A 23,736-nucleotide genomic window follows, 5' to 3' on the forward strand; every position below is an offset into this window, starting at 1 on the left:
CTGTTTTAGTAAACTGTCATTAAATTCCAACTGGTCCAATTCATGGCTGAGTTTGAGTTTGAGTTTCAAAACATTTTATATTTGTTTTAGTTTCTATATTTTTAAAAGAATATACACATTTGAAATATTGTTGTCACTATCAATACATGGCAGTCATCTATCTCAATGACAGGCGGATATTAGAATGGCTTTGGACCTCTAAGTAATCTTAGTTCAAATATAACATTGGGCAAAGTGACTAAGTAATAATTATCAATTACCATTCTACCCACGCTAAAGTGTTTTTGGAAAATGAAGGCCCTTTTTCTTCAGTTCTCACTCATATTTACTACATGCCTATCTGATTTGGTCTTATAATTAACTAATTGGCACGCATCATCATTGCTCAACTGATCTACATACTTCTTTAATTCTTTGTTTCATGTGATTTCCAATTTGCTCTGTTTCTCCATTTTTAACTTATACGATTTTGTTACTCCACTCCATGGCTCTATGCCTAGCTATAGGTTTTGATGTTTGTAGCTCGGGTAGGTACTGCTGCACAAGCCTAGTGTCTAGGCTTGCAAAAGTCGTCCGAAGTCTTCTTAGACACATGCTTTAGTGGGAGCAAGTTGCATTTGTAACTTAGCCTAAGTTAGACTTATGAAAAACACATAATTATTATGTTGGCTTATTGAGCTAAAGTAAACATAGGAAAAATAAATTAATTACTTCAGTGATTATGTTTTAATGACAACCCTTGATCTCAAGGGAGGTAAGATGTTATCTTGGTCGTCAATCACTTTGAAGATTAGGGTTAGGGATTTAGCTCAATGTAAAGTTATAAAAGCAAGACTAAGGAGAAGGAGAAGACACACCATGCAATAGCACAAGATTGAGAGAGGCATCTTAGTGAGTGTTTTGGGTTTGAGGAAGGGAGTAACAAGGAGATCCAAATCAGCCAAAGAGGACTTGATTTGCTGGATCAGATCCAATGTTGTATGTTTTTCTTTTGTTGGGCCATTTTCCTAGGAAGGGAGTTCAAGTGAATTCTGAAGAATTTAATGAAGAATTGTGACTAGATAGAATTTGTTGCGTCATCTTTTCTTGATTGAGATTGGTCTATTTTGCTTCTGCTGAATTTTTGTGTTATGAACCTAATTGTGCATTTGATCAATAGATTGTTAATCTGCTAGGAATTAAGTGCCAGGTGCTAGGTTTGCAGAAATTCTAACATGGTACCAAAGCAATAAACTCTGAGAAAACCAATATCGAGATCATTGGGGCTAGGTCAAGTGCTAGGTTTGTAGAAATTCGACCATGGTACCAAAGCAATAAACTCTGAGAAAACCAATCTCGAGATCATTGGGGCTAGGTTTGGCTGTGATTGTATGAGGTGAATTTTTTAAAGGGGGCCGAGATTACATGTTGTATAGTTGGATGAAGAGTAAGGCAACCAAACTCAATTTTTGAAGGGTTTAAAAAATAAAAAAAGGTAATGTGGTTGGTTGAGCCCCTAACTGAGAGACCTTGTGGCCAGTCAACCACTAGGCCAAGGAATAGTGCAATTGGCTGACCAACACTGGAAGTCACGCGTGGGGCTAGGCATTAGTTTGGGCTGTGAGATGAGTGAGGTGAGAGTCACAAGTTGGGTAGGTGGCTGACAGGCTGGTTAGCCACCCAGCGAAGTTGCGAATCAATTGCTGTAGAAAGGGACATACTATAGGGAGCAACAGGTTGAGCAGCCGGGTCGTAGTAATTGTCGAGGTCAGCGCATATAACAATTTGTAGTTGTTCTTTTTGGAGTGCTAGGTTGTTAGGGCCACTTGGGAAAAGTATGTGGGATTTCGAGAACTAGGGCATAGGAAAAGTGTTCAAGCAAGTGCGCTGACAATAGGGGATAGCCATGGGGTCATGGTATTAGCTACCAAAGATCCAGGCTACAGAGTCATGAAGCTCAAACAACCACCCAAGTTCGTGGTTGCAGTAGATAGGTTGCAAAGGATTGTGCTGTGGGCAAAGTGACATGTTGGGAATGATCATGTAGTTGCAGGACAAAGTGGCTAGCCAAAGTTGCTAGGCAGGGGATTTGTCATGGTAAGGCACGAGTTGGTAGTGGATGGCACAACATGGCACGAAGGACAATACCAACCCTGAAAGGGAGAGATGGAGACTGTACCTGTCAGGGGGTTTAGTTTATGTAGCTCAGACAGGTGTTCTAGTCTTGGGAAATATTATCATAACTGAATCGGTGGTTGAACCGGAAAACCATCTGAACTGGGAACTAGTTGGAACCGAACCAGAATCACTCAAAAAAATCAGACCGGAAAACCAATCAACCAAAAGCACATAAAATATTTAAATTTAAAGAAAAACATATATATTCATGTGCATCCATAGGAATCCAAACCATTTATACACAAATAAGCAAAGGTTTTCATTTATATAGCATGTAAGGGTGCACATAACCAAAATAACATCTAGTGCAATCCATCTCTAAACCAAAAATACATCAACAAACAAGCTCTATATGGCCTCTAACATAAAAAAAAATCATGCTACAACAAATACGTACACATCATCAAAAGCATTGCCTATATTGGGATCTTCATCATCAATATCACCCTCTAAGCATTAAAAAAAATATAGAAAAAAACGTAGCATGTCAAGTCAAAATTTTGTTTGAGTGATGGGTACATTTTTAGTAGGGTCATGATAGAGGAGTTCGACAACCAATACCGCTAACATCAAGGTACATAGAGGGCTTGATGCTCTTGAATCTTGATTAAATACTAGTTCCATACTCTCATTCATGACAAAATCCGATGGAAACGTTGCTATCCCACCAATCTTGACATCCTGAAAAATTGTGAAGTCTATTGAGTGAGATCTAAAATTCTACTTTCTCCATATGAAATCTAATGAGGTCGGAACCACTCTCAAACATCCAGAGCCATTTCATGGTAATGTTAAAAATTTAAGTAAAAGGATGAAAATGAAAGATAAAGGAGAATGTCACTTCTACTTTAAGAATTTAACATTACCATGAATTGCATAGCAATACTAGGGTCATAGGCTTTAATATTAGGCTACCCCACTAAAAAATTGTCTTAAAAAAATTGCAATTTGAATGTCTTTGGGCAAATTGTAAGAAACCAGATGGTTCAGTGAAAAATGGCTAGTTTGGTACCAAATCGGCCGGTTCCATGACAAAATAGGCCAGTTTAGAATTGAACCGACCTAAGTAACCTGACACGTGGATTCGGGCTTCATCGGATATGGGGATTCGAGTGTTAGATTCAGACACATTGACCCCCGGAATAGGACATGTTCGGATACGTTATATATTATTTTATTATATATATATTAAAAATTAGATATTTCTTACATAAATTCTCATTAATGATACAAATTCATTGATTTCAAACATAGATCTTCATCTAGATGTAAGTTTCACTGTTTACAAAGTAAGTTAGTAACATTATAGCATGCATAGTACATACAAAATTCAAATACATGTCACATAAATGATAAATCAATGAATCATAAATTCTAAATTCATAAATGATAAATCATAATACATATTCAATTCATCAATAATCCAATAGGAGAAAGAAAAGATAGTAAGATAAAGACACTGACAAGTGTAGTTTTCTCATTATGTCATCAAAATCTAAATGTGTTACATAGGTAGTGCAATGTTGATGGCAAATAGAAATAGAAAATACAAAACAACTACAAGTATACAAGCCTCAAGGTAGTAGGTAGCCCATGACTCATGAGTCATCAATCCTCATAGTCATCATCAAAATTAGCATCACTGTCCTCATCATCATGGTCACCACTGCTCTCCTCTTCATCCTCCTCCTCCCTTTTATCCAAAGTCGTCTCTGCATCTGCTGGTGTGGAGGATGACCCCTCTACAGTATCACCATCATCAAATCTAACAGGCTCTAGCACTGGATCATTGAGATCCATGTTGGCCAATGCCAACTCAACACTGCTGTCCAGACCCATATCATCAGGAAAGACATCCCACATCTTTGTCTTTCCCTTCAACCACTCTTCCCTCTGCCTGTAAATAAGACGAAGGTTGGTGTGCACATACACCATTGTCTTTGCCCTGGACTGCTCAAGCCTGCTCTTCTTAACACTATACAAATTCCCATATGTGCTCCAATTCCTCTCGCAACAAGAGGATGAAGTCACCTGAGAGAGGAGCCTCATGGCTAACTGCTGTAGAGGAGGGCTTGTTGCCCCATGATTTGCCCACCAAGAATAGGGCTTCTTAGCCCCCTGTCTCTAATCACATCATATCCTGCAAATCGACCAATGCCAGTGGAAAACTCTACAAAGGCATTCTCCACCTCATCAAGCAATGCTCTATCTAAAAAACCCGCGTGAATGCATCTTTCCTGCCTTGTGAGACTTCACCATCCATGTGATGAGGGAATCTGTCGGAAGGTCCACCATTCAACCACTCATGGCTGTAGTATTTTGGGTTCAATGAGTGAGCCAAGTAGTGTAAAGGTGTGCAATTCTTGCCCCATCTGCTGACAAGAATATCTTGTATAGTACCATAGAAGGCCTCTAGTGATGTCTCATACTCGGGGCATTTACTCTGTAGAGTAATGCTCCTCACAGACTCAATCATGGAATCCCATCCCTCATAAACCTCTCCTAGGATGGTTTTGTCTGTATCTGCAAATCGAAGCAAAGAAATGATAGGGTCCATGATCTGAATAATTAGATCTACCCTCTCCCACCAAGCATCATCTAGCATTGTGTCCTTCACTCTTCTAGAGGCTACTTGATCTGTCTTTGTCCAAAAAGACCAAAACTCTGAAATAACCATGGCCCCAAGAGTGGTCTTGATCTCCCTCAACCTCTTCAACATGATGAATGAAGAGGCAAACTGTGTATCCAAAATATTCAACAATGATAGATTGCTATACTCTTTGTAGATAGTGAGGGCATTTGTATGGTTTTGTACAAAGTTACGGATATGCCGTGCATCCTCAATAATGTTACCAATCCAAAGCACATCAGAAGCAATCGATTTCAGTGCTAAGTTCAATGAATGGACAATGCAAGGTGTCCAAAACACTTGTGGATATTTAGCTTCCACAACCATGCCAGCAGCCTTGCAAACAGGTGCATTATCTGTAATGATTTGCACACAAGAATCAACACCTACATCTTCAATAACTTTAATAAACAACTCACCCATATATTGTGCATCCTTGTATTCTCCAAGTGTATCCACTGCTTTCAAGAAAACTGGACCATTCAAGGAAGACACCATGAAGTTGATGAGTGGGTGTCGTGCTGGATCTGTCCATCCATCAGAAATAATGCTAACCCCAGATGTTGGCCATGATGCTTTAATAGGCTCAAGCATTTTTTGCACCTCTTTTTTTGCCTTCGTCAACAATGTGGTTCTAAGCTTCTCTGAACCAGGAGGCACATACCATGATGGAGCCCTGTGAGTTAGAGCTCGACACATCTCAATAAATAGAGGTGAGCGTGCAACATTAAAGGATATGAAGTTTTGATAGAAAAAAAGGCAATGGTGAGATCAAGCTCTTCCCGTTTCTCCTTTTGAAAAATCTTGTCCATTGGACCAAGTGAAATTGCCTTTCTTTTTGCTGCTTGTCCCCCACTAGAACTCTCAAATGGGAATTTGTTGCTGCCTTTCCTAAAAAATGGAAGGGGGTCATCATTCTTGGTTTTTTTTGATTTTGCAGCCACATTTTCCATACCAATAGTGAACTCTTTTTCCATTTCTTTCCTCTTTTGTAAAGGAACTTGTGTACAAGCTCCAACTCCACAACCTAGTAAAGCCAACAAATGGCCTTTCACACGGTAATATGTGCTTGTGAAAATACTGTGGCAAAAGTTGCATCTCCAATTCACATTGCCTCCTCTGTTCGCCTTGTTGCTTGGCCCATCCTCTCTTGTGACATATTTCTACAAGGGATATTTCTCAATGTTACCTTTAGGAGGAAGTATTCCCTCAACATTACTTGCAATAGAGGGAATACTTGCAGCAGACTCTGATAAAATTGGGGGAGGAGGGATATCTCCAATGGAGACATTCTTTCCCTTCCTTTGCCCCCTACCTGCTGCCCTTGATTGAGCCATGAATACTATAAAAAAATAAACAAAACATGCACAAATTTGTAAAAGAAATGCATATACAAACTGCTGTAATACAAATGCAAAAAAATAGAGAGGAAATGCACTTACTTGTTGCTTGAATCTCCTTGAAAACGCTCCAAACCCTTGGCTCCTTGCTCCAAACTCCTCACAGCAAACCCACAGCTCACCTATTGCAAAAGAAATGACAGAAAATGATGCAAATGAGAGGCATTTCTGCCCTTTTATGGTCGTGCAGGTCCCAGTTTGCCAGATTCGTGTCCCAATTTCGTGACACGATGTGTTCGATCGGGACACGATCTGGATTCGATCGTGTCCCAATCAGACATGACGTGTCACGAAATTTGGACACGAATGAGGCTGAATCGTATCAGATTCGACGAATTCAGACACATGGCCCCCTAAGAGCGAATCCGGTTTTAGAGGGACTGTCCATTTCTAGTTGCAGAACTTGAACCAGACCAATTTCACCCCCAAACTGGTTAGACCGTTCGGTTCCACCAGTTTCGGGTCTAGTTTTAATAATACTAGTCTTAGGAGGTGTCAATGAGGGCTAGGAACACAAATGGATCAATTATCTCAAAGCCTAGATTATTATATAAAGTGAAAATGTTTTAATTAGATTTATTAACTAGTTTTAATTATTTTTCTAACTTAGGGAAATGGGTTAATTAATCAATATTAATTGAGACAAGTTGATTTCTCTCTTGTGACTTCTAGAAAAGTGCTTTGATGGGGTCAGGATGATCTTAGCCATCGATTGTGATTAAATCATGGCAGTTGATTGCTCAATGAAGGATTATAAAAGGAAATCGGTGGGCATCTTGGAGACACAATATGAGTGAGTAAGGGTGCAGTGATAGCGTGGGTTGACACCAACAGAGGGTTCAATAGTAATTGAGATCGATTTGCTAGAGAGAATTTCTTCACAGTGATTTCCAGTTTCTTAGTGACAGAGGTAGATCAAATTATTCTGTAGAGGCCAAATTTCTCTAGGTGGTGCGAATTGATAGAGAGAGGCCAATTTGCAATAGAGAGGTTGATTTGTTGGAGGAAGGACGGATTTGCCATAGAAGTCGATTTGCAAGAGAAAAGTTGAGTTTGCTAGTAGAGATCGATTTCCCAATGGAGGTCGAGTTATCTTCCAGGGCCGTATGTGTGGGTCGATTCAGGGCTGTACATGAGGGTTGAATTGATTTTGAGGGGTCAAATAGCTTCCAGGAGATCGATTAGCTTGCATAAGTGAAGGAAATAATTTGCTAGAGCTTTGCTCGTTTAAGGCAAGCAATTGCAATAATTTTCAATTATAGATTTGCTGAAGAATAATAAAACCCTCATCTGTAGAACTGGCTTTCCCCACCTTGTGGTTTTTCTAGTGACAATTTGTCCAAAAATATTGGTGTCCATTTTATGTGTAATGTTTTCTCAGTGATTTATTAATTGGTGAAATTTGCAGCTGTGTTTTTATTCAGTATTTGCAGTAAATTAATTTTATGGGACAAATAATATAAAATATAGGTGAATAATTACTAGATTAACCACAATAGAATTTTCATGGGGGGTTTGACATCTTATTTTTTAGTGGATGTCTGAAAGGACCTAGACAAACCCACAAGGCATATCTTTGCAGATCTATAAATCAACAATTTTCTTGTGGCTGCGAGGACTTAGCATAGGGGCCACAAGGAGGAAGCAGAGCAGTGACAGAGAGCAAGGAGTAGGTAGCTTTGAAGATTGAGTAGCTCAAAGGGAGTTAGCCTTTAGGTTCGGGGGGGGGAGCAATCAATTGATTCCTCCAAATCTGTTAAGAAGGTTTCTTAGTACAAGATGACCTTAGAGGATGTTCAACAGGAGGGGGTTTCTAGGAACTGGACCAAGGAAAGGAGGGCTTCAAGGATGTTTCCAGGTTAGATGGCAAGGAAGACTTCTAGTTCAGAGGGAGTAGCCATGGCAGTGAAAGTAGGATTGAAGTCAATTCTAGGTTGTAGAAGTACCTCCCTTGCTAAGGAGTGTTGATGTTTGTAGCTTGTGTAGGTACTTCTGCACAAACTTAAGTGTCTAGGCATGTAGATGTCGCCCAAAGTCTTCTTAGACACTTGCTCTTGTGAGTAAGTTGCATTTGTAACTAGGCCTAAATTTGACTTAGGATAAACACATAACTATTTTGTTGGTTTATTGAGCTAAAGTAAACTTAGGAAAAGTAAATTAATTACTTATTATGTTTTAATCTCAGCTCTTGATCTCAAGTGAGGCGAGATCTAATCTTGGCCGTCAATCACTTTAGAGATTAGGGTTAGGGATTTAGCTCAATGTAAATTTATAAAAGCAAGGTTAAGGAGAATGAGAAGGCACACCATACAACAACACAAGATTGTGTGAGGCATTTCATTGAGTATGTTGGGTTCAAGGACGAGAGAAACAAGGAGATCCAAATGAGTGGGCTTGATCATTTGGATCAAATTCAGTGTTGTATGTATTTCTTGTTGGAAATTGTAACTAGGTTCGGTCTTCATAATGACCTTCTGTAAACATGACATTGTATATTTTGTATAAAGAAAGAAAAAGAAAGAAAAAGAAAGAAAAGAAATTCTATTTCATTTAAAGCATGGGTTTCATGCCCAAGTTTAGGTCAAAAGCATGTTCTTCGTGCTTCTAGGTCTTTCTAGGACAAAGAAGAATTTATATCATGTAATATAGTCCCATTTGGACTCATTGTAACAAAGAAAAATATTTATTTTGAGTCAAGAAAAAACATTTATTCCTCCAAGACCAAGTCGGCCTAAAGAAGGGCTACTCGATCCTTTAAGAAGGCTATAAATAGAAGGAGCTCGACTCATTTGTAGCACCATCTCATCTCAAGTTTTATTTGCAATATCGAGGAAGTAAAGAGGAGCTAGAGGATGAGGAAAAGAAGAAGTCAAAGTCTCTGGGAGTTCATCTCTTTCTGTCCACACGTGTGAAGCTGCCAGGGTTTCTGTGAAGTTGCGAAGTTTTAGATGCTGAAATTGCAGGGTCAAAGTGAAGTGAAGTTGCAGGGCCAAAATTCTAGAAGCGAAGTTTTGAAGATGCCTTGAAGAAGATCTTGCTTGTGGGTTGGCTTGGTGCTTGGGAGGATTCCTGGTTTTGGTCTTTGGATCTTGGAAGTCTCTTTGTGAACAGATTCTATAAGAAGAGAAGCTTTCTTTTTGGGTTTTCCCCTGGCTTGGAGCCTATATCTTGTGTACTTTGTCTCGTTGTAATCTTCATTGTTTTGGTAATTGCTTGATGAACAAGGAATAATAAGTAATAAAAGGCTAACTAATATCACAAGTAATTATCAAGTTAAGAAAAATCATTTATAATCTTCAAGTCTCTTGATTTTCCAACATGGTTTCAAAGCTAAGGTGCAAGAAGGAGACTGATGATCATATCCGAGTTGGCACTATGGCAAGGGTTATGAAGAAGGGCTTCAAGTTTCTTGGGAATCTCGCTACATCCATCAAGGGTTGCATCCTAAAGATGATCTCCAAGCTAGCAAAAGAAGTGATGGATGGAAGTCTATTCTCCACTTTATCCGACACTTTCAAGGACGATAATGTATGGGTTATTGACAATGGTGCTTCTAGACATATGACAGGTGAATGCAGTCAACTCCAAAGTTTGTCAAAAGGAACCTCCTCTCATTCAATCGAACTTGGAGACAAGAAGAGCTATCTAGTGAAAGGAATCAAATCTACTTCATTGGAGCTTGAGTCCAGGTTTGAAGAAAAACTGTCTATTTCTTGTCTAGAGGATGAGGGTGATAGAATTGCTTTTGTTGATGGAAAGGTTTTGGTTTGGGGTAAGGACTCTAGTATTGATCATGCTAGGGTAATTGGGATTCGTGAGGGAACATTATATACTTTTCACACCTCTCTCTCAAGCCCTGGTTCACTTAAATGTGAGCCCTTTTGAACTATGGAATATAAGGTATGGACACCTTCATTACAAGATTTTGCCATATCTAAATCAAATGGTCATTGTCATCCCCGAATTGAAGGAAGAACATGAAGGGATTTCTAAGGGTTGTGCTCTAGGCAAGAATGTGAAGAAGCCATTTGCAAAAAGTGATACCAGATCTAAGGAAGTTTTAGATCTCATACACTCTGGTGTATGTGGTCCTATGACAGTAAAATCTCTTGGTGGACATCAATATTATGTAACCTTCATTGATGATTTCTTAAGGAAAACTTGGCTATACCTCCTCAAGAACAAAGATGAGGTATTCGAGAAGTTTCAAGAATTCAAGAATGAAGTGGAGAATCTGACTGAAAGAAAGATCAAGACTCTGAGGTTCGACAATGGTGGAGAATATACCTCCAAAGAACTAATAGCGTTTTGCAAGGAAGCAGGGATTAAGAGGGAGCTAATTGTTCCTTATAATCTTGAACAAAATGGCGTGGATGAAAGGAAAAACAAAACAATTGAAGAATGTGTTAGAGCCATGCTTCATGATCAAGATCTCCCTCAATTCCTGTGGGGAGAAGCCTGTGTAACAATTGTATACTTGCAGAACCGAAATCCTCACAAGATTCTCAACGACATGATTCCGGAAGAAGCATTTACAAGAAACTAGAGAGTGTGGATCATCTTCGAATATTTGGGTGTCTTGTTTATATGCATATTCCAAAGGACAAAAGGAAGAAGTTGTATCCTACCAATATGAAGGACATCTTTGTTGGGTATAGTGCTTCATCAAAGGCATACATAATCTATATTAAAGAAGATCGTCAGATTGAAGTAAGCAGGGATGTCATCTTTGATGAAAGTATAGTTTACAAGGAATCAAAAGATGTTCCAGTCGATTCTGGTGAAGAAGAGATACCCATCTTTGAGGATATCTTGAGGGACAATTTTGGTCAAGATCCGACATCAACTCAAGAAAATGTTGAAGGTCCTACTAAGCTTGTGCAGCAAGTAATTGTTCCTGAAAAACGAAAGAGGCCTGCTTGGTTGAGAACTACTCTACAAGAAGCAGAAGGACACACAACTAAGGGGACCTTTAGAGAAAGTAAAAGCCCAAAAAGGTATTCTAAATATGCAACATATATGACGAAGCTCATTGAAGCTGAACCTTCCTCCTATGAAGATGCAATTAAACATCAAGAATGGAGGAATGCGATGCAGGAAGAATACTAGTCAATTATAAAAAATGATGTCTGGGAAATTGTTCCTAGGCCAAGTGACAAATCAATAGTCAATTCAAAATGGATATGTAAATTAAAGCATGCTGCGGATGGGAGCATTGATAAATACAAAGCAAAGTTTGTAGCAAGAGGCTTCTCACAAAAAGAAGGTATTGATTACGAAGAAACTTTTGCTCCTACAACTAGATATACAACAATCAAATCTCTTATCTCTTTCGCTGCTACTATGGGATGGAACATCCATCAAATGGATATTAAGACAACTTTTCTGAATGGGACTATTGATGAAGAGGTTTACATTGAGCAAACCCAAATATTTGAAATAAATAAAAGGGAGACTCATGTCTACAAATTGAAGAAAGCTCTGTATGGCTTAGAGCAAGCACCTAGAGTTTGGTATGCAAGGATGGATGCATATCTACTAAGACTTGGTTTTGCGAAGAGTTCTGTAGATCTGAACCTCTACATTAGAGTAGTCTAGGATGAACCAGTCATCATACTATTGTATGTGGATGATCTACTTGTTACAGGTGTAAAGCATCAAATTCAGGAATGCAAGAAGCAGTTAGCAGCCGAGTTTGATATGAAGGATCTTGGGATTATGCATTATTACTTGGGACTAGAAGTTTGGCAGAAGCTAGGTGAAATATATCTTGGTTAAGGTAAATATGTGATCAAGATTCTACAAAAATTTGGCATGATGGACAACAAGCCTATGACGAATCCTATGATTACCAATCTAAAGAAGTTGAGGAGTTCAGATTCTAGTCCGGTGGATCCTACTTGCTACAGATAGTTGATTGGGTCCTTGATGTATCTGGTAAACACTAGACCTAACATTTGTTTTGTAGTAAATGTCCTCAGTCAATTTCAGATGGAACCAAAGCATGACCATTGGATAGCAGCCAAACACATCCTAAGATATTTGCATGGAACCATACATCATTGCCTTCGGTATAATGGTAATGAGATCCAGCTCATGGGATATACAAATTCTGATTGGGGTAGCAGTGAGACAGATGGTAGAAGCACAACAAGTGGATGCTTCAATTTAGGATCTTCCATGGTCTCATGGATGAGCAGAAAGCAAGATACAATTGCTTTGAGTAGTGCTGAAGCTGAGTATGTTGCTACAAGTGAAGTCTGCAGGGAAGCTATTTGGCTCAGGAAGTTATTATTAGATCTATTTGAAGGACCGCTTAGCCCTACATGAATACATAGTGATAATGAAAACCGCATAAGATTGACAGAAGACCTGGTGTTTCATGGTAGGACGAAGCATATAAATAATAAGTACCACTACATCAAAAGCTTGGTACGAGATGGGGTCGTAGAGCTGCATTATTTACCTACAAATGAATAGGTAGCAGATATTCTGAGTAAAGCTTTACCAAACAAGAAGCTTGAGTACCTTAGAGACAAGCTTGGTTTGGTAGACATCTCTTCCCTAATTGAGAGGGAGTGATGTTGGATAGTTCTTCACTTTGTGTGTTATGCACTAGACCAAGACTAACAACCGTAAATCTTAGTGAAGGCCTTAAGGAAAGAATGGAGTCCAGAGGATTGGATAAGCATCTGGGATTGAAACTTCTTATAGATTAAGGAATTTAGGAAAGAAGTTATATATCAATGCTCTTTGAGGATGAGGTAGGGCATCCAATAAATAGTGGTTGAAGAGGACCAATATTCTTTGAGGATTTAGGATTGGAAATCCAAGATAAGAATAGTCCTAAAAAGATATACCTGGTGAACATCCGAATGGGGTATGTGCCTTAGAGTTAGTGTGGCAGCTCACATAAAGCCTCCCAACATAATGCTCTCGAATGAAGTTGAGCTTGTCTAGATGCTTGACAGATGGTTTATCAATCCGTCTCTTCTTATGAGAATGCTTCACGGTTGAGATTCATTGTACTTCATGATGGGATTATGAATACCTCCCTAGTTAAGAGGGAGTGTTAGAAATTGTAACTAGGTTTGGTCTTCATAATGACCTTTTGTAAACATGACATTGTATATTTTGTATAAAGAAAGAAAAAGAAAGAAAATAAAATCTATTTCATTTAAAGCATGGGTTTCATGCTCAAGTTTAGGTCAAAAGCATGTTCTTTGTGCTTCTAGGTCTTTCTAAGTCTTTTTAGAACAAAGAAGAATTTATGTCATGTATTATAATCCCATTTGGACTCATTGTAACAAAGAAAAATATTTATTTTGAGTCAAGAAAAGCCATTTATTCCTCCAAGACCAAGTCGGCCCAGTCAAGATAAAGTCGGCCTAAAGGAGGGCTATTCGACCCCTCAAGAAGGCTATAAATAGAAGGAGCTCGACTCATTTGTAGCACCATCTCATCTCAAGTTTGATCTGCAATAGCGAGGAAGAAAAGAAGAGCTAGAGGACAAAGAAAAGAAGAAGAAGTCGAAGTCTCTTGGAGATCATCTCTTTCTATCCACACATGTGAAGCTGCTAGGGTTTCTGTGAAGTTGCAAAGTTGCAGGAGGCCGAAATTGCAGGGCCAAAGTTCTGAAGTGAAGCTGCAGGGCCAAAATTCTAGAAGCGAAGTTGGAGGATCGAAGTTTTGAAGCTGCCTTGAAGAAGATCTTGCTGGTGGGCTGACTTGGTGCTTGGGAGGGTTCTGGGCTCTGGTCTTTGGGTCTTGGAAGTTTGTTTGTGAACAGATTCTATAAGAAGAGAAACTTTCTTTCTGGTTTTTCTCCTTGAAGGAGTTTTGCCCTGGCTTGGAGCCTATATCTTGTGTTCTCTTCTTCGTTGTGATCTTCATTGTAATAATAAATAAAAAATAATTAGTAATAAAAGGCCTCATAATATCACAGGTAATTATCAAGTTAAGGAAAATCATCTATAATCTTCAAGTCTCTTGATTTTCCAACATTTCCTCAGTTGGGCCTTTTTTCCAGGAAAGAAGCCCGAGTAAATTCTGACGATTTTAATGAAGAATTGTGAATGGTAGAATCTGTTGTCATCTTTTCGTGATTGAGATTGGTCTATTTTGCTTCCGCTGAAGTTTTCTATTAATGAACCATGTTTTTGATCAGTAGATTGTTAATGTGCAAGGATTTATGTGCTGGCTGGGTTTGCAGGAATTCTAACAGTTGGTTCAATCTTAGTCCAATAGCAAGGAAGGGTATTTTTTAAGGATTCAAATATTACACCTATTTATAGTATTCTAGGTTTTAAAAATACATATTGGTCTAAATTCCTCACCATCTGGTCATATTGGGGTCTTCTCATATTGGCACTGTTTTTGATAGAGGCATTTTTACTAGAGATGAAATCCTATTTTAGTCCTTGATTGCCATTAAACTGAACCTACTTGCAGGCAATAATCTCCTGCACGATCTGATCATACTGGGTTGTGATAACCATTCACAGTTACTATGTTCACAGTCAGTAGTAAAATCAAACATGGATATGAGCACACACTGATGCAAGGCAGTGAAAATAAACAATGTATGCAAGAAAACACATTTTGAAGAAATGAAGGATGCATGAAAGCAAGCTTGAACATCCATTTTTTTTGCGTTTTTTATATATAGAAGAGTATATCGAGGTAGTAGACGGATAGTCAGGTGGGTTTATCTTGGGTGGTTGGGAGCAACGATTGTTATCCTCCCCACCCAAGTTTAATTCCTGCAAGTGAAATGTTAAGCTCATATCGAGCATATTGTTGTAATGGCTTCAAGTCTTCTTGTTGAACAGTCTCGCTGGAGAATATCGGGTGCTTAGTTATATGGGAAAATAAAGGTAGTAGGCACACAGTGAATCTGTGGCAAACAATTGGCAACATCTTGTATTCGATCTATAGAAGTAAGAGGTCATGAATTCTCATTGTTCTAATATATTGTATATCTGTTCAAAGAACACAGCAAGTATATTGCAACAGATGTAGTACTCAATATTATATTATGTCATGCCATTTATTTAGATTGTATGAAGGATTTATGTATTTGTCATTTGTAAGTGCGCTGTTAGCAAAGGGATTGTGCACGCAAAAAAGATGGATAGACATGAGTATGGATAGTCAATATATTCTAGTATTAGGTGGCTATGTCCTAGATAGGAGGATTTCTTTGTAAACACTTTCACATTGTATTGTGTGTGAAACATAGATGGATAGACATAATTGTGGATAGTCAGATTACTTCAGTATTAGGTGGGCGTGTCCAGCAAAGGAGGATTTCTTTCTGCAACCACTTCATTGGATGATGATAACCCCGATATAGCGTATAAGTTATCTTGGTGTGTACCTCACATGAAGAAACCCAACATATTCTTTAGACCGCAATTGTCTAGGAAAAAATAAACAGAGAATAAGGTCTCCACTGCTTTGTACTTTGTGGTGGCACCTCATGCATATCTATTTTAGATTTCTAACTTCTTATGATGATAGGCAATTCGGAGTAAATTGTAATTTACAGCTTACTTTATAAGGTTGAGCATGTAGAATCTGTTGAAATAGAGAATTATCGTAGTAGTTGTGTGAACTCACCAAGAGTCTTCAACTTGCTGTTCTCACAGCATGTGCATGTTTAATGCTATTGATGTTTCTTTGGCATTTATGGTTACAGCATACTGGGGTTTGAATGTAACAATAGAGAATGAGTTTTAGTATGCTAACCGGTTTTTGTGTCATTTGAAATGAGATTCTTGCATGCTGACGTTTCTCATGAATGGATGCTGGTGCATTTTAAGCAAGGTTGGAAGTGTAGAAAACAGAGGATTCATTACTAGGAAAGGCGATATTCATTACTTATGAGTACAATCACAAAATATGCTCTGTTAGACCCACTTACACAGTGAATTTTACTCTGATAACTAAGAGCATCTTGTGTCATTTCTCATCACTTCACTGTAATTTTATTTGATTTCTTTAATATGCTCACATAAAAGAGAGTGGCTACTTAATTCCAGAATATATGGTTTTTCTTTTCATCTATTAGTGACATGTTCCTAATTCGTTTTCTTTGATTAGATATGTTGCATTAGATTATTATCTTTGAAAATATTTGCTGTTGTCTCTAATTGTATATATTTTCAATATATGGTCTGTTATTTACATCTCGGTTGTATTTCATTTCTCCAGAGGCTTTGGAACTTTGGAACGGGCAAGTTTTTGAAAACATACACTGGTCATGTTAACAGCAAATATTGTATATCCTCTACATTTTCTGTGACCAATGGAAAATACATTGTCAGCGGCTCTGAGGACAATTGTGTATATTTGTGGGATCTTCAAGCTAGAAATATTGTTCAAAAGTTGGAAGGTCATACTGATACTGTGATTTCTGTCTCTTGCCATCCGACAGAGAACAAAATTGCTTCTGGTGCATTGGAAAATGACAAAACTCTAAGGATTTGGGTTCAGGAAAATTAATCAAACTTCCCTTTAACATGACTAGTTTGACTCTATGAATTCTACATTCTGATATATGTTTTGTAACTGAGGCAAGGGATCACTGTGTATATTTATTGGTTTTGCAGAAGAAACATTAGATAGAAATTGTATCAATGCACAGGTGTGCTATTATTCTGTTAATTGAAACAGTATCTTGAGGTGCTCCCAAGGATTTGCTTTCAAGTTTTTGGTAATGAAGAACAGTATTACTGTAATATAACTTATGCACCAATGTGTATGACAAGAACCAGTACTTTAGTGTCAGAATTGAGTTATTAACTTACAATTCAGGTCTGAAGTTTTGAGAGAAGCTCTGTTTTTTTATTACAACAGTTCAAGTGTTCTGATTGTGTTTTGTCATGGTCACCAGAGGCTGATGGTGCTTTGTGATTCAAATTCCCCTAGATCTATTCTGGTACCTCCCTACCTCTTAAGGCATGATTTTATTATTATTATTATTGCTACAACAATATTATTTATATCATTTCTAATTTTTAAACAAGAACAATTTCAATTATATTAGAGTAATTGGCATATATAATTTGCTGTTTGGATTTACAGACAAATCTGCATTACATCTCATGGGTTTCACCCAACTTTCACCTTGTTTGTCCTCTTATAGAAAAAATGCCCTGTCTTCAGAGCAGGCATCTTTACTCAAAAATTATTAGGTAACTTGAGTTCTATAGACCAAGACACAAATGTAGTCAACAGTACACATGAGAGCTAAGATGGACCTATATAACTGACGAGATATAGATCTCTAGACAGATGCATAGATACAACATACTATATCAGACATATTGTTCCTAAAACAGACGATTGTATCTTTAGTTGAATGATTCTTTATCGCCTGAGACCAAGTTGGCCATCTTCTCATCCATCTGTACTTCTTGCTCATTACCATGGCCTTTCATCAAATCATCCTTCAAGGGAGTGTCTTCAGGGGCAGAATCTGAAGTGTTTGCCACTAGGCCTTTGAAGGGAGATGTTGCCTCTGCAATTTAAAGTTTAAACACAGATTCTGGTCTATTGAGATAAGAAACAAGATCCTGTTCCATATCACCTATTGTTTTCTTCGTGCCAGCTTTTGGGGTTACTCCAAAAGTGTTTTCACCTTGCTAAGAGGGCACTATGTCTCTTAGCCCCTTTGTGATGCTTGATGGACATTCGGATGGCTCGATTTGGGTGTCTTGACATTGGTCAGAAGGCTAGCGTAGCACTCTTACTTAGGAGGTTGTTACCATTTGCTCGATTAGGAGAGGTATCTACTAAGACAGAGGATAAGTGTTCAGCGCTTGGAGGATGGCACTTAGCCCTTGGAGCTCAGGACCATGCGATATACACCTTGGAGGTTAGACACTTGACTTGAGCATACTTCATGGTGGTTTTTGTGATGGACTGGAACACATACATTGAGGAGGAACATTAGAGCTTGGTGACCACTTTGGTGCATATGTCGAGCAGCATTGGGCATAGGGGACTTGGGCATAGGGGACATGTGGCACACAACTAGAGTAGGAGAACCTTGCATGAGGACACTTGTATAGCAAACCATTGTGGAAGGCGTGCTGGGATAAAAACATGTTGGAGAGCATACCATCTTGGAGGAGGGGTGTTGACCCCAAAAACCATCTTGGGGGCTTGGATAAAGCTTTGTGTGACACTTGTATTCATGTACTGTAGAATGCTCCATCTGGGGTTGCCTTATTGGTTGCTTGTATGAACATAAGTCCTTATTTTTGTTAGCGTCCCTCGCCTATTGTATAAATAAAGGGGTGAGAGAGCTCTTGTAATCGTTATCATCATTGTACTTTATCTCTGAATTGTCTTGGAGAAGTTATGGAGAGATATGTTAGGGTTCATGAGGAGACCCTAGGAGCATTTAGGGTTCATGAGGAAACCCTAGGAGAAGACAAGGGGAGAGCGATGTCTTGGATGTTCTTTGTGAGGTTGCTCTTGTGATGCTAGAGTTTGTGTTATGCATAGAGAAGAACATGATGTTGGAGATGATGATGGTTACCATGGCTCTTGTTATAATGCTAGTTTTTCTACCCTAGTAGAAGACATTGAGAGTGGATCTATCACCTTTCATGATTTTGGAGCCATATTCTTGTGGGATGCAAGGCAAGTGAAAGATCATGGAGAGAGTCAAGATTAGCTTGATAAGTCTTAAGCTTGTTGTGATGCTAGTGTGGAGAGCTTGTGTGATATAGGCTTGTTGTAAGTGTTAAGGGGGACTTGATGGTGTTGATGCTATCACACTAAGGATCTTTGGTGGAGTGACCAATTTTGGTATTAAGTGATTCCTTAACTAGGGTTTGGAGAGCTTGACTTGTACCAGTTTTGTGATAACACTGTGTTATGTACTTGTACTTATCTTATATATATGAAGTTTCTGGCTGTTTAAATTTTGTGTACTAGTAAATTTGATTTTCAGCCTATGATATCTTATAATTGAGTAGAATTGAACCCTTGTTCATTCTTTTGACACAACATATAGCTGAATTGTCCAAGTGATTTAACACATATCTTGCAGATAAAGGAGAAGAATTACTGCTTTTATATGTTGGAAAATCAAAGTAGTTGTAGGTCAAGTTTGATTTTCCTTAGCTTAACAATTACTTGTGAAGTATATTGTCTTCTTATTAATTATTTTTAGTTTTCTTTCATCAAGCGATTATTAACAATGTAGATACTAGAGACAAAACACCAAATGTAGGCTCCCTGCCAGGTCAAAACCCCAGTACTTGGGGAAAACCCAAAACAATCTCCTTCTTATAGAATTAGATCAAAATGAGACTTTTATGACCCAATGACCAAGTCAACCAACTAGCTACAAGTCAACACAAGAAGCTTCCTCTTCCTTGCAACAAAGTAATCCTTCCTCAATTGTAATCTTACTGCAAGGCTCCTCCTTATGCCTTCAGACTTCTTGTAATTCCTTTACAACCTTACTGAAGTTCTCAGACCCCTGTGATCTCTCTGCAACCTCTCCATCTCTCTGCAACCTCTCCTGTAGTCTTGGACCCTACAACTCAACTGTTCCTTCAGACCTGTAGCCTTTACTTCACCTTCGGACCTGCAACCTTGTACTTTCAGACTTGTAGCCTTCCTGCAATCTTCGGATCTGTACCCTTGACTGCTCCTGTAATCTTTGAAAGTGTTGTCTTCTACAACTTTGTTTTAGAGAGAGATTTCTTCTATGTTTTTCGTTCTTCTGTCCTTCTTGAGTTTGGTCTTGACTGTACTTATATGCTCTGCGGTATATCTCCAAGATGATCCGAATATGCTCCAATGTATACTTGTTCTTGTGAGTCGAAAAAACATGATTATGAGGCCAACATGATAGAGATCTGACCCAACATGATCACTGGTGTTGAGGCGGAATTGTAGTGCTTTTTATGGATTGTTTTGTAGTGTTGACTTGTAGCTATATGTCTGACTTACAATATGACAATATTACATTGACTTTTCATGACAATTCCATGAGGCATGCAATGGATGCCATGACCTATATGACCAATAAAACAAGCATGAAACTCATGCTTTATAAATAACTTTCTTATATATACTTTACATCAAATTCATCATGAGGACTAGGACAATTATGAAGACTGAACCTAGTTACTTTTTCAACACTCCCTCTTAAGTAGGGAGGCATTCATAATGACTCAATAGGTCTATCTCAAGTTGAAATATTCTCATAAGAAGGGATCCAGATTGATAAGCATCACTTATCATAACCAACATTGTCATATTACCCAAGGCCTTGATAGGTACACTCTATCTCTCACAAGATTGGAGCTTAATGCTGGGAAGCATTCGTTAGGACACCATACCACCTCATCATGGTACATAGTCCGCCTAGGATACCCGGAGTAATCCTACCATCGGACCATTCTTATCCAGGTCCATGTGACTTAGGATCTCTATACTAATCCATCACATTAGATGACTCTAAGAATGTCTGTCCAAGATGCTTATCCAATCCAAAATTCTTCTTATCCATGTCTATATACTTGAGTTAAGACATCAGTCCTAATCCATCAAAGTACCTGACACAAGGAGAACCGAACAAGTTATTATTCTTGCTATCTGTGATGCATGCACTAGATTTATGACCGTTAGTCCTGGTCTAGTACATGACACAGGGAGAACGAGTGTCCAACCATACTCCCTCTCAATCAAGGAGGACATCCCTATTCTCCTTGTAATCATAGAATAGATCCTTCTCCTATTCAAGGAGACTCCTTTTATTCCCTCTCAAGCCACAAGTCTTCTTCCTTATCTTTCATAAAAGCACCAACTATCAGTTCTTGCATGGCTCCCTCTTTCCTTCGCATCTCACTATACAGAGCATGCTTCCTGCTTTCTTTTTCTCATGACAGGTTCCAAGTCATCCATCCTACACATCAATGATGGCATTCTATTTCAAACTGATACATAGCTTCTTTTCCAAAGTGACTTCCCTTTTAGACCTTTAGGTTACCTTCACACTGCTACCTTTCAATCCCAAGATGAGCACATCTTGATTACTAGATGTTGAGCTTTTCCTCAACATTTATCATTTATACCTACAACATCTTTCCAGATAGCAAAAGTGGCAAGTTAACAAGATAACCAACACTAGATATTAGCATCTGACTTACCTTACCCTGATAGTTTCATCAACATTCATGGTCCATTATATGAGTTTACCTTTATCAGAGTTCCCATGGATCCAACTTGATTACCAAGTTATCATTCTCTTCATTCATCATGCTCTTCATGGGACAAGATCAACATATCTTTATCATTTTTATTTCTTTATTATATACTTGCAACATTCACTGACAAGTACCACAAAGCAAAATATGCAAGTACAAGAGCATGGTGATAGTTTTAGACAACCTAGGGTTGCTATGGAATCTTAGAGAGGGAGAACTCGTAAGGTTTTCGGATTCAAACCCTAAGTCTTGATATTTTCTTTTGAAGCATCAACCCTAGGGTTTCAATCTCAAATCCAATTCTACGCTCACAAGGGTTTACCATACTTACCTAGACTTCCTACAAACCCTAGAGACCAAAAGCTAGGGTTTCTTTGAGGGAACAAATAGATTAGGGTTAGGGTTTCTCTTTTGACTAGGATTTTCAAATACCAACTAGGGTTTACAGAAACCTAGATGCCAACAACCTATATGCATAAAAACAATTATACGTACCTCAAGGACTGCATGCCTCAGTCCTTCATGATTACTGGAAGTTTGCTACAAAGTTTCAGTGCAATACTGCCACTTCTATTCTTCAAAATAATTCTTCTAAGCATGTCTTCATGCTAGACTGTTTTCTAAACCCTTATGTTGTAAACCAATCATTATTTTAATAAAAGAGATCCTTGACTTCTTCCTTCTGTTTCTTAGAGGGTTCTTCATCTATAGCTGTTAAAGCTTCCGACCTTTCATTTCTTTTATTGTTCTTTGGGTTCCTAGGGCAATCTGATTTGTAATGTCCGTATTCATGACAGCCAAAGCACTGGACTTTGGACATGTCTCTATTTTTGTTCTTTTTCTTATCAAAATTCTTTCTTGACTTAGCTGCAAAGGCTTGAGAAGTTTCATTATCAGGATGAACATTACTTCTAGCCTTTATTCTGGATTCTTCTGTTGAGCAGAGACCATAGTTTTTCAAATGATGGAGGATCTTTCCTTGCACAGATGCTACCTGCAAAACCATCCCACTCTTTAGGTAAAGCATTGATTGCTACTGTGATTCCTCTGTAACCTTACTGAAGCTCTCAGACCGCTGTGATCTCTCTCCAACCTCTCCTGTAGTCTCAGACCGCTGTGATCTCTCTGCAACCTCTCCTGTAGTCTCGGACCTTGCAAATCAACTGTTCCTTTGGACCTGTAGTCTTTACTTCACCTTCAGACCTGCAACCTTGTACTTTTGGACCTGTAGCGTTTCTGCAATCTTCAGATCTGTAGCCTTAACTGCTCCTGTAATCTTCGGACCTGTTGTCTTCTGCAGCTTTCTTTTAGATAGAGATTTCTTCTATGTTTTTTGTTCTTCTGTCCTTCTTGAGTTCGGCCTTGACTGTACTTATATGCTCTGCGGTATATCTCCAAAATGATCCAATATATACTTGTTCCTGTGAGTTGAAAATACATGATTATGAGGCCAACATGATAGAGATCTGGGTCGACATGCTTGCTGGTGTTGAGGCCGAATTGTAGTGCTTTTTATGGACTGTCTTGTAGTGGGCTTGTAACTATAGGTCTGACTTACAATATGACAATATTACATTGAATTTTCATGACAATTCCTAGAGGCATGCACTGGATGCCATGACCTATATGAGGAATAAAACCAGCATGAAACTCATGCTTTATAAATAACTTTCTTATATATACTTTACATCAAATTCATCATGAGGACTAGGACAATTATGAAGACTGAATCTAGTTACTTTTTCAACATTATATTCTGCTCTAATAAGAGAAATCAGATCTGTTATCTGTAGGAATTTACAGGGTAAGTTCCTCAGAAAGAACACCAAAAGGACACCGCTCACAACCAGATCACAGATCAATACACCAGTATTTTTGACGTGGTTAAAACCCTCAAAGAGGGAAACAGTCCACGGCCTGCGCCAACGTGGCTACTATAGGCAATTTATTAATCAAAGAATGAAAATTTACATAAGCTTCTCTCATGCACGGATTACCCGAACAATGACCCTCCATGCGCTTTAAATAGAACTCATGGACCAATCGGGTGTCAAGCCACTGATCAAGTGTCGGTAATACCGAGGAGAGAGTGAACCGTCAGATCACTACATATCGTGACCGTCGGATTGTAAGTTACAAAATGTACAACGGTAAAGAAACACACTTTACCTAACTCTATACCTAACTCTATACTAGACCAAGTTGACTTAACTACTTCCTATGTGTCGGAATATCCTAACATCCCCCCTTAAGAACAACTTGGGATAGGATTGAAGGATTTACAAATATGACACAATAGGAGAAGGAAGGAGGC

The 23,736-nt window shown here is 38.5% G+C and overlaps 1 protein-coding gene across 1 annotated transcript in view; it reads left to right on the top strand.

Moving 5' to 3' along the window:
* Positions 1–17,023, top strand: part of LOC149153768 (uncharacterized) — an 85,911-nt gene extending 68,888 nt beyond the window's left edge. Inside the window, exon 2 of the mRNA XM_089440681.1 lies at positions 16,402–17,023. Coding sequence (XP_089296807.1) covers positions 16,402–16,692 — 291 coding nt within the window. The 3' untranslated portion in view covers positions 16,693–17,023. The remainder of the gene's footprint in view (positions 1–16,401) is intronic.
* The last annotated feature ends 6,713 nt before the right edge of the window (positions 17,024–23,736 follow it).

This window comes from Pinus tabuliformis, chromosome 9 (genome assembly GCF_031772625.1).
Source record: "Pinus tabuliformis cultivar Carrire ecotype Pingquan chromosome 9, CPIR1, whole genome shotgun sequence".
In the NCBI taxonomy this organism is placed as follows: Eukaryota; Viridiplantae; Streptophyta; class Pinopsida; order Pinales; family Pinaceae; genus Pinus; species Pinus tabuliformis.